Source organism: Sminthopsis crassicaudata, chromosome 4 (assembly GCF_048593235.1).
Source record: "Sminthopsis crassicaudata isolate SCR6 chromosome 4, ASM4859323v1, whole genome shotgun sequence".
Lineage (NCBI taxonomy): Eukaryota > Metazoa > Chordata > Mammalia > Dasyuromorphia > Dasyuridae > Sminthopsis > Sminthopsis crassicaudata.
The window spans coordinates 261,724,246-261,737,272 of NC_133620.1; the positions used below are offsets into that span (position 1 = coordinate 261,724,246).

General features: G+C 33.8%; 1 protein-coding gene across 1 annotated transcript in view; it reads right to left on the reverse strand.

Moving 5' to 3' along the window:
• MLIP (muscular LMNA interacting protein) overlaps positions 1 to 13,027 on the reverse strand; it is a 401,644-nt gene that overhangs the window by 75,117 nt on the left and 313,500 nt on the right. Inside the window, exon 12 of the mRNA XM_074264711.1 lies at positions 8,326 to 8,535. Within this exon, the coding sequence (XP_074120812.1) occupies positions 8,326 to 8,535 (210 nt within the window). The remainder of the gene's footprint in view (positions 1 to 8,325; positions 8,536 to 13,027) is intronic.

Below are 13,027 nucleotides of genomic sequence, written 5' to 3' on the forward strand. Positions count from 1 at the left end.
ACTATCGACAGGACAATTTTAGGAAGGCCTGCAGAGACTTACACAAATGTATGCTAAGTGGAGTAAGTAGAACCAAGAGAACATTGTACACTGCAACAACAAGATTATACAATGAGCAATGAGTTAATTTAAATGATTTATATGAAGTATTTTGGAAATCCAAAATCACTATATGTGTCCATTGTTATTATTACTACTTTCACTGAAAGAATTGTTTGATGGGATCTACTATCATTAATCCACCAAATAAAAATCATGTAGAATGAGAAAATACTACAGATTTAAAGAATGGCAAATTTCCTGGTTTTTGTAAGGAGAAAGAGATTAATCTGTAAACTTTACAGCAATGATCTTGACTTCAAATTTTAACAATAGTTTATAACATATCATGAAGGAATGGTTAATAAAAATCTTCAACTAAGAAAAGGCAGAGATTTTTGCCACTATAACATTTTGCCTCCAGAATCTCTAGGTCCTTTGGAATTATTGTGATATCTCTGTTAAAGAGAAAAGAAAATGTAAAATGATTACAGCATGAGAAAGCAAATGGAAAGCAAAGTGAATCTTTGCAAGGGGTCCTATGCTATTGCAAAAGTAAGCAAATGCAAATAGTTAAATGAGCAAAGGCAAATTGTGTTGAGAATAATTATTATATAAAGATATGCAATATGATTTAATAACTATGAAGGCAAGGTAAGGATAAAAAGAATTGAGTACAGTGGGCAAAGAGAAACAAAAAAAGGGAAATCAGCAATAGATTATTTTTTATAAGTTCCCAAAATATTTGAATGGTATCTCTTTTATGCACTTATTAATCATCTTTCTCTCCTTTGCATTGATCTGTGTCTGTGCCTAATCTACCCTTATAGATTGTAACCTCCCAACAGGAAAGTCTATGACTCCTCTTTCTTAGGTCCTAGCATGGTGCTCTGTACATAAATAGAAAGATCATTTGTCAGAGGTTAGAGAGATTGAAAAAGAAAAAAAATCTTTAAAAAAATCATTGGCCACAAACCAAGTTCCAATGATAACCATAATTTTTAGATAATTCAGACTGAAAATGCAGTATGTCCTTGTTGTCTAGTAGTTGACCATGTGAATGTAAAAGCTAGGATTTGAAATATTTGTCCTCTGTTCTGCCATTTAACACTCTCTTTATAGAATTCAGGTAAAAAGCATTTAAGTTCCTTTGTTGCTAAGAAAACACCATTAATTACCTAACTGGTAAATTAAAAAAAAAAAATCTATCCATCCAACAGGTCAGTAACAATGAGTTTTCTTTTTCTTTATCTACTCTCTTTGAATACAGCAACTTCTGTATCCTCTGAGCTATTATAAAATATAGAATGGAGAGAAAGAGAGAGAGAGAGAGAGAGAGAGAGAGAGAGAGAGAGAGAGAGAGAGAAGAGGGAAGAAGAGGAGGAGTTATAAACAGAGATAGACAAAGACACTGAGAGACAGACAGAAAGAACTAAAGCAAAATTTCTTTGTGTTAAGAGAAGGGAAGGGAAAGAATGAAAATTTTTAGACATGATAGTAGTAATAGAAGCTAATATTTATATGGTGCCTACTATGTGCCAGGCACTATGATAAGCACTTTATGAAAATAAAAGGATTATCCCATTAGATCCTCAAAATAACTCTTGGAAGTAGGTGCTATATTGTATTCTACTGTTAATGCATATTACATTTATTATATTATCATATTTATATTTGTTATATTTAAAGATTAGGAAAGTGAGTCAAGCACAGGATAAATGATATGGCCAAGGCCATACAGCTGTAAGTGTCAAGTCTTCTTGACTCTATGTTGGCACTGTAATATTTAGAAGAGGAAGAGAAATAAGAGGAAAGAAGAAGAAGAAAGAGGAAATGTTAGGTTCTTACTAAGTGCTAAGTTGGTACTTAACAATTCTCTAGTTCTGGTCTTTACTGAGAGTTTTACTTGTGAATTCCTGGGGAAGAGCTTGCATGCTTAGGAGGAGCAAGTTCATTGGTTGAAGTAATTTTTCCCAGAAGCCCTTACATTATCCCACGCCCATCCAGCTCTGGAGGAAGAGAGAGTTTTGTCTGGATGAGACTTGAGGCTGCTCTCTGCAGGAAGGGAAGTCAGCTCTCTACAGGAAGAAGAATCTGTCCCAGAGATTGGAAAAAAAAAAAAAAAAAAGGACAGAATCGAAGGGTGGGTAGAAACATTAGGGAAAACAGAAAGAGAAGAAAGAAGAGAAATAAGCATGTACAAAGTAAATATAATGTCATTTTAAGTGAGGAGGTGCTGGCAGGGAATGAGAGATTCAGCAAAAATTCCAGATGGGTAAACTGAGGCCTCAAGATACTAAAGGACCCTTTCTTGGGCAGCATAACTCAAGATTGCCTGAATCATTCATCCTCATTTATCCAAGTGGAGGGAGGGGTGGATGCTGAAGGCCTTAGGTCTAGGATTTTACCCTGGGATGTCCAGCCTCTGTCCAGCGTCCTGTTCCATGGTGGATTCCACTTAAATTATCTCAGCAGCCAGCCCAGTTCTCCATCCCAGGCTGAGTTCTCACCCACACGGAGGGAATGTACGGAAAATATCCTTTCTCTAATTGGATTCCGAGCCCCAGTGTAAAGTGCTGTTGTCTCCAGAAGCTACCGATCGCTCTCTGGGAGGAGATCTGCTGTGTCAACTCAAATCTCTCAGACAGATTCTTCTTCCTGTAGAGAGCCGACTTCCCTTCCTGCAGAGATCAGCCTCAAGTCTCATCCAGACAAAACTCTCTCTTCCTCCAGAGCTGCCCTCTTTTATCCTCCCAGAGAATGGGCATGGGATAATGCAAGGGCTTCTGGGAAAAATTACTTCAACCAATGAACTTGCTCCTCCTAAGCATGCAAGCTCTTCCCCAGGAATTCACAAGTAAAACTCTCAGTAAAGACTAGAACTAGAGAATTGTTAAGTACCGACTTAGCACTTAGTAAGAATCTAATATCTCATTATCTCATTAGCACTTAGTAAGAACCTAACAAGGAAAAGGAATGATACTCTGTAATATTAGAGTCCCAAGAGTCAATAGTCAAGATACTGACTAGCTTTAGCAGGACAGGAGGATGTAAGGAGTATTAAATGAGTATAAAGATTTTAGGATATATAGAAGAAGTGGAACAAAAGGAGAGAAGAAAGATAGATATATAAAGAGATGCAATGACTGTTCATGTGTTGTATATACCCTATAGCTGCTGAATTTTTTTCCTTACCTAAGGCCTTGAAAGTAGGTTGAGGTTTCATGTTACAGCTTTTAAGAAGGTACATATAAATAGTAATCTTTCTAAAAGAATTGAGTCCTAGCAGTATTGGAATAAAAATGCAAAAATAGGGAGCGTGCCTTACATTGTGAAAAGAAAATTAGGCTTGGAGTCAGAATAGCTGATCTTGAGATGAGAACCCCAAGTAACTCAGTATGACCTGAGAGAATCACTTGGTCTCTCTGAGACTGTTTCCAATAACACAATGTAGTGATTTTTTGATATCAGACTTTAATTCTAAATTTAATTCAAAGATAATTTATATATAAAAAAAAAAAAACTTAAATTTTGTATAAGGAACAAAAACAGGCCCCAACAATAAAACAGACTATGATGATTAGAAGGTCAATTGTAGAGAGCCAGAACTCTGGAGAAGAATACTTGAGACAAGTATACTTGAAACAAAGTGTTAACTCAGTAGAATTGATGAGATGATTATTCTCTAGTTCACATATATACTTAGTACTCAATATGGTGATGTAATGGTTCTCTAAGTTCACACTTAATCAGTATCTCTAAGTTCACACATAATTACATAATGATGTAATTACAATACTATCAAGAACTGGAAGAGAGACATTCTATCTTTGACTATCCTCTTCGTTGTAGTGTTCTGGTTGGTTTTCTGGAGATCTCTGGAGCAATCACCATGAGAATAGACAGGTGTTAAAGTCCAAATTCTTTATTATCTCCTTGCCAGTCTAAGTTTCTTTGTCTGGGGCCCGGGGCTAGCTTTCTTGAGGTCCTCCGGAATGTGTCTTGGTTTCTATGGTGGAGATAGGAGGGCCACCAGAGTGGTATCTGTCTTGAAGTCTGTCTCATTCCCAGGGCTTGTGCTCCAGCCTCCGTCCACCACAAAGGTGGGAGATGAAATGAATCTCTCTGGCTGAATTTGTCCTAGTTTATATGCAGTATACTGAGTATAAACCAATCATTATATCACTAGGAAACCATTATTTGTTATATGATTAAATCAATCATACTGAACTCGAGAACTATTAATCACCAGGCTAAACAAAATAGCCATTGTCTTATCAATTCCACTGACTTAATACCTTGTAAGAATCCTTGTTTCAAGTAGAGTTCTGGCCCATAACACTTTGTGGCTCTCCTGCCTCCTAAACTACGGGGAAGACTGGCAGACTGAAAGACTCTGGAAAAAACTGGGGACAGTCAGTCAGACTGCTGGAAAAGACTAGAGCAGACTGGTTCAGACTGGGAGACTGAAGGAGACAAAAAAGACTTTGGACTTTATTCCTGACTATTCTGCTGAGACCAAGGCTGGTCCCAAGGCCCTCCAGTAAGCTAGCTCAGACATTACAGTCAATGGTTTTGAGAGTTCAATTTCAGTGAGTTGAGAAAATGAAAGTCAAGGTTTCAGGGTGCAAAAGAGCAAATAGGTACTGAGTAAATTAAAGTTGTGGGCATAGAACATTAATTTCAATAATTGGCACAAAGCCTGGCACTTAGTAGATATTCAATAAATGTCCAATTAAATTGGATTCATTTTAAAAAGTGTTGAGGTAAAGGAAGGAAAGAAATAATGCAGCAGCTAGAGGAGATATCAAAGTTGAATGAAGGTTGTTATTTTGTTTTGTTTTGTTTTGTTTTCAATCAATATAGGAGAGGCCTTTACAAGGCCTTCTCAGAGAAAAGGCTCTATATCAGGGATTTTCAATGAGGTCTCTGTATTTTTAGGTAGATAGATAGATAGATAGATAGATAGATAGATAGATAGATAAGTAGGTAGGTAGACAAACTGTATTTCCATTTAATTGGTTTCTTTTCTAAGCTTATGCATTTTTATTTGATGAATTTAACAACATTATTATGAGAAGAAACCCACACTATTATGAGAAATAAACCATAGTTTCACTGGGCTGCCAATAGACACAAGAGTCTAAGAATCACCTACTTTATGGGGAAAAGAAAAAGTAAAGATGCTAGAAAGAAAGCTTAACAGAAACAAGATTTGATAGGATGTAATAAGGGAAGAAATTGAAAGAACCAAGTTAAATAATTTCTACCAACTCACTAATGGATACTCAAGGTCATCTCTTCAAGGACTACAAATGAGTATTATATATGGTGTCGACTGATTTCTCCCATTTATGAAAGTGTGGAAGCATGGGTCATTGAGAAGCTTCAAAACAGATAGGGATAGTAAAATAATCACAGTAGACTGAAATACTAAGGTAAAGCAATGTATAAACCAGAAATATACAAAGGCTACAAAAAGTATATGCATAAAAAAACTGAGTAAATATAGTGGATAGAAGGCTACTAAAATGTGAGATCTTGAGTTAAGTCTTCAGTTATTTATTACTGAGCAAATATTTGAATGTTAAGCTCAAAACATAATTATCTCAGTTTGTCTAATCATTGGCATGTAGACTCTTAAGTGTTTTTGCCAAGAGTTGCCAGGCCCCCTTCTTCCCTTTTGATCCATATTCCCTTATCAGGCCAGTTTATTTCAAAAGTCCTTAAGCTAAAGAATCCTACTGTGTCCCTCTTATCCTTCTACTACAATAGCCAACATGCTGCATAGGAGCTGGAAAATAAGAGACTTTCCTCTACTTGTCAGACCAGATAGAATCTGAGGAGGATAGCAGGCAAAGTTTTGCTATTTTTTTTAAGTGACAAAGAGATAAAGATGAAGGTGCCTATCTCCTTAGCAAAGTAGGAAGTAAGGCTTTCTATTTAGAATGATAGAAAGGAGAGAAATGGAGTTTTAAAGAATACCCACTGGATGTTTTATACTAAAGAACTAACAAGTGATGAATCATAAGGATTGATGAGAAGTACTTGAAGGTCCCCTTAAAGTTAGATGATGTGAATTTACAATGGACCAAATCAGCAGAGTTACAATTCTTTCTCTAGCAATACACTGAGGGATTTTGAAAAACAAAAACAAAAAACAACAACAGCAAAAAACAAAACAAAACAAAAAAATCAAACAGGTAGTCGTCAGGTATGGCAAAAGCCAAAGAATAAAGGGTATCAGGGTATGCTAAAGTGAAGTCTAAACTGAGAAGAAAGTAATTTCACCCAAAAAATGGTTTACCTTCAAGCAAGAATATATATATATATATATATATATATATATATTCTTATAGCCAGGAGTAGTATATACATATAAAGAATTATGAAAATTAAACATACAATTTTCAAGATATACATCCACTATATCAAGTATTGTACTCCTATTATTGAGGATGGTATGAATAATCTAAGTGAAAAAATGAATCTTTTCAAGTACCATACATTCTATCAAGGTACTTCCATTAAGTACTATATATTTATCAGTAGGTGGGGCCTTGAAGATCACTTAATTCAAATACCTCACATGAAAAAACTGAATTTCACAGAGGTTAAATTTCTTTCCTAATATCATCCATCTAGAAAGGGGAAGAACAAGCTTTTTCACATAGTACTCAGACTCCAGATCCAGCATTTTTTACATCGTATGCCAAAAATTGGGATAAGATCTGCATAGAGTTCCAAGGAGCATCAAGGGAATAAGGGACAATACTGAAGGAATAAGTAATTTCTGGCTTCTTTCCAAAACTTACTATAAATGATTCTACATCTGTTTTACTTTTCTCTATTATATTTCTCATTAAGTACTAAGTTACTTACTCATTTTCAAAATGATATTACTACTAATAACATAAGGAGAGAAATCAATGTAAATGTATCTTCCACAAGTATTTGAAAGTGGTGGGGTTTTAAGTATTATTTTTTAATATGGCCAGCAACTGAAATTACAAGTACCTCTTGTCAATGCAAAATTATTTAATTAAGCTTTTAAAAACTATTCAATCAGTAATAAAGATAGCTGAATTTTCCAGTATTATATATTTTAGACATTTTTTTCTTGTGAGGATAACATGAACAAATTTTTTTAACCTTGCAAAAGGTTCTAAAATATTCTTGTCAAGTATTAATCTAAGATCTATCATTATAGATATAGCCAAAAGAGATCACCAAAGAAGGAAAGGGGTGGAACAGTTAGAAGTGCAGTGGTCAATGCACTGGCTCTAGAATCAGGAGGACCTGAGTTCAAATACAGCTTAGACACTTAACACTTCCTAGTTATGCGACCCTAGGCAAGTTTTGCCTCACAAAACAAAAGAGTTTGAAGAGTCATATATAATAAAAATATTTATAGCAATTCTACAGGAAGTGACAAAGAACTAAAAATTAAGGACATACCTACTAATTAAGTAATAGGTATAGTAATATAATGAAATACTATTGATTGAGCCATAAGAAATTATGGAAGAGACAGTTTCAGAAAAAAACATCTGAAGATTTGTATGAACTGAGGAGAGTGAACTAAGCAGAACTACTGGGAGAAGGTTTATAAAATAAATGTAAATGCAAATTACTATGAAAGACCAGAACTGATCAATGCAATGACCCATCATGTTTTTAGGGAACTAATGATGATCCATGTTGCTCCCCTCACCTGGTGATATATGATAGACTGAAGATACAGAAAAGACAAATATTATTAGACAAGTCCAATAAGGGAATTTGTTTTTTTTTACTATGCATATTTGTTACATGAGTATTGCTTTTCTTCTTCCAGTAGAAAAGAGTGGTGGTTCACAAATGAGAAAAAGTAAATACTTCTTAACTGGAAGAAAAAAAAACAAATATAAAAAATAAATATTGGCCTAAAATAAACTTTTAAAAATGTTTTTGACCAATTTAAATATTTTAGTATGCCATTTTCTATAATACTGAAGGTTTGAGGGGTGGGTGGGAAGAAGAATTGGATTTTGGAAGGTTACTCTATGATTGAAATTTCAGTAGTATATAGAACTCCTGGTGTATATATCCACTCCCCTCTAACCTATAATCTTAGAGAATTTCCTGGAGATATAAATCCTTTGCCAGGGTGACACAGACAGTATCTATCAGATATGGGACTTGAATGTATTTATTATGCCACACTGGTTTTGATTTAAGTTTTAGGTATCTGGAAATATAGCACCAAGAATATTCTAATAGTCTATTTCAGTAGAGAATTCTCACCTTATTATACAATCTGTTGTGATTAAATGAAGTAGGGGAATTCATATGTCTGTCACCAAGACAGATAGCGGATAAATGACTGAAAGGTCCAGGGGTAAGACAGTCAGTATATGAGAGGCTCTGTGGATGCAACAGTGATTCAGCAGGAAGAAATGGTTTAGTCTTACAGACAGGTTGGAGAGGAGCAGTATCATGAAGAGAAGTAGTATCCTAAAAGGAAGAAAGCAAACAGAATAAAATTCAAATGTTTAAGACATTTTAGAAACTACTATTACCCAAAAAAGAAGAAGAAAAAAATATCTCACATAAAGCAAGCCTTCAAAATAATAAATTAGTTGGGATTGGGGAAAGAGTTGGAGGGAAGTACAAAGGAAAGGGGGGAAGAGAAATTTATTATGTTCCAAGCATTGTGCTAATTGCTTTTTTTGCAAATATTATCTCATTTGATCATCACAACAACCCTGAAATATGTGTTATTATTGTCCCCATTTTACAATTAATAAACTGAATAGAGAAGGATTGTTATTTGTTCAAGCTCACTTACAAGAAAGAGTAAGTATCTGAAGTTTGAAATCAGATTTTCCTAAGTCCAAGTCAAGTACTCTATTCATTGCACTACCTAGCAGCCAACATTTGTACATGAGACTGATGTTTTCAGATGATGGTATTATTTAGTCCCAAAAATTATACTCTGCTGTGAACTATATAGATATATATCTATAACTATATATATATATATATATATATATATATATATAACTATATATATATATATATATATATATATATATAACTATATAGATATATATCTATATAGAACAAAAATCATTATTGGTAGATTAAAAAGTAAAGGAAAAGCTTGACTACTGGCAGCCAAACCAAGAGATTTTGTGAAAAAGCCTCATTCCATAGCAAAACAAACAAAAAGAATAAATGAATGAGCACACAAATAAAAAACAACTTTTTTTTTAAGTTAGGAGGTATTTTTTAAGATAAAGACATTCTTTTTCTTGTCGTAAGAGATTCCTAGTTCCAGATGGTCAAATATAATAATTAAAAATGTTATCTCTTAGGATCATTAAAGAAATCCCAAACCTCTCTAGACATCTTGGACAGAGAAGGGAAAGTTTGTTTCTTTGTTTATTTAATAGGTGCTTAATAGGAATAGGAACTGCTTTCACTGGAATAGAAAACTTTTAAATGAGAAAATTCTCTAACAATGCAGATCAGTACCCTCTCTATAATTTAAGAAAGCCTTTGTGTTGAAGCTAGCTAACACTTGAAATTTAAAATTTCACTAGTATAGAGAGCTCCTGATGTGTAACCTCCATCCACTCCCATCTAATTTATAATCCAGGAATATTCAATTATTGACTAGGGTTACATAGACAGCATGTATCAGAGATTGGACTTAGAATTTCATAACTCTCTGGTAGATAGGATACTGATCCCAGATTCAGGAAAACCAGTTCAGATTCAGTCTCAGATATTTGTTTTTTTGTATAATCCCAGACAAGTCATCTTAACCTCTGTTTGATCCAGTGCCATCAAGTATAAAAGTATAAAAGTATAAAAAAGAGGTCCATGACATCAGGGAAGGGATGCCATGACATGCAAATGAATTGGATTTAAGTGCAGGAGGGCTGTGCAAGGTCACCTGCTTCACTTTCCATATTCAATTGGGTCCAATGGTTGCCATTGGATATAGATCAAGAAGACTGGAGAAGGCCCTGGAATAATAATAGCACCTACTTCCCAGATTTTTATGAAAATCAAATTTTAGTTTAGAACCTGGTACAGAGTAAGTCTTTCATAAAGGTCAATGATTTCCTTCTTTGAGAGATTCAGTGACTTTCCCAAGGTCACATAGCTAATATATTAGTTATATATACATATATATATATATATATATATATATATATATATATATGTGTGTGTGTGTGTGTGTGTGTGTGTATGTTATATATATATATATATATATATATATATATATATATATATATATATATATATATATATATATATATATATATGTATATATATATATATATATAATCTTCCTCAGATACCTTGACAAAAAACTTAACCTTTCGGTATTTTAATTTCTTCATCTGTAAAATGGAAATGTTGGACTAAATGACTTCCAAATTTTCTTCCAGATCTAAATTAATGATCCATAATCCCTCTAAGCCACTCTCTCCTCTATTCTTGTTAAAATGCCTTTGCTAATCTCCAGATGTGTCTTTACCAGAGAAAAGATGGACTCAAAACAAATAAACAATGATGTTTTCCACTGGTCCTACTCCAATGCTTCATTAAACTATGTAGGATCCCTGAACAATCAACAATTATCCCAGAACAATCCAAGTTCAGGAGTAGTCCATTTCAGAGCTAGCTCTAGTGAAAGATTTTGAATGTGACAGATTCAAAGCTAGTCAAAGATTAACCTAGCTAAATTAAGGAAGGTTCACCAACAAGCAATTAATTATTTTGACCACAGTGAATTTAAGTAAAGCAAAGAAAAATCAAAATGTGCATTAGAAGAGGAATTTCCCATATCAGGGAAATCCATACATGTGATGTATTTACCTGGAGGAAAATTAGACTAAAAACTTTAGAAATGTCACCTTGCCTCCCTCCCCACCATCAGCCCAATCCAAGACTTCCTAACACCAAGTCCACTGACAAATTTCAAAAGTAGTATAAAATAAACTTTGTCACACATAATTCTCAAGGTATTTATAACAACTTTTTGAAATTATAATACAATAATTTCAACTCTCTGTTCTAGAAACTTTTCCTTCTTCTATGAGAAAGACACATTAATAAGCAATATTTTGTTTTAAGTGAAAGTGAAATTTAATCTAAAATGAGAACCATCATTCATAATGACACAGAGTTTGCAGGTAAACTCAACTTTAAAATTTATGGGGTTTTTTTTAATTGCATACAAACAATATAAATTGGTAATGCAATTTTTTTTGAGGCTGGGGTTAAGTGACTTGCCCAGGCTCACACAGCTAGGAAGTGTTAATTGTAGTGCAATTTATTGACGGAATACATTATGCTAAATTTAGTTATTTGTTTTACTTCTTTTTCAACTGAATTTCTTTTCTTTTTCACTTTTAGCAGTATGATTTTATTTGGATTTTCTTAGCATTTAATATAAAGTCCAGGCTTTTCTATAAATAAAAACATATAATGGAATTCAAGTCAAGGAAAAGATATCAACATATGCTATTGACCAAAATTCGTAGAATTTTAGGTTGTGGAAGAGTCCTTTGAGTTGTTTAACTCCATGAGCTAGGAACAACTTTTCAAAAACATTTTTACTATAAGTGTAGCATGTTAATGCCATACTCTGTATAAATTATAGATAGAGAGATAGATAAGTAGATAGATGGAGAGATAGATAGATATAGATAGACAGATAGATAGATAGATAGATGATAGATAGATAGATAGATAGATAGATAGATAGATAGATAGATAGATAGATAGATATAGAATCCAGATTTTCTGAGTGCTCCTAATTGGAATAGGGCAACTAAAGTTTTGCCCCAAGGCACTCTCTCTTTCTTTTTTCTGAGGCAATTGGAGCTCTCTCTTTTTCTGAGGCAATTGGAGTTAAGTAAGTAGCCCAAGGTCCCACAGCTAGGAAATGTTAAGTGTCTGAGACCAGATTTTCAACTCAGGTCCTTCTGAGTTCAGGGCTGGTGCTCTATCCACTGCACCACCTGCTGCCCTATGCCCCTTGTCTCTTAAATAGTTTTCAAGACTTGCTTCAGGAACAAAATTCCTATCTGCTGCTCTGTTCCCCATTTAATATTCTTTCCACTGTCTCATGTTTGATTTCTCTGATATTCATTTTTTAAAGATAATGACCAAGTGCATAGAGCTTGCCTTTAGGATTTCAAAATATATAAATGAAATGTAAAAAAATTTATTAATAATCCAGATACATGATTACAAAGTTGACCAGAGTTGATATACCATTTACAAAGCTTCTAGGCAGCTGACCAAATTTTTCATATTTTATCCCATTGCTTTGAAGTTTTGCATAAGATTTGCTTTCCTATTCATATTCTTTGAGTGAAGTTGAAATGGCAAAGAAATGTTCCTACATCAGTGAGATGCATAACTTGTAGTAGATTTTAATAGAATGCTAAGAAAATTGAGTTTGTTATCTCTGCTGCTCATTTACTGGAGAATTTTCTTCTTAATTACAAAAATTCACAAGGCAAAAAAAACCTAACAAGTGAAAATCAAATTTACTTTTAAGCTTACTTTTAAAAAGGAGGAGGAATTAATTATTTTAGATAATCATGGTATCATATCCTGTAAGAGATTAGGAAACTTTGAACTCATGAAGCTGATAATTTCCTCTTTCATGACCAAGAAAAAAAAAGTAACAATCAGCTCTACAGACTGAATAAATTAACCTGACTATTTGTGATGAGAAATAGAGATTCCACATAAAATGGCTTGATAGAACAACCCTACATCTAATAGATTCAGGAGACTGCTCTTGCAAAGTCGTAACATTGGCTTTTTACAGCTATGCCCTTGTAATACCAAAGGGCATTTAGGGCACACTGAGCACTTTTCATTGCAACTGCTATTATCTCATATACATTATTTCATCCTAGCATTTTAAAGTAATTTGCTTTCTCGTGGTTTAAAAGCAAAGGGGAAAAAATCC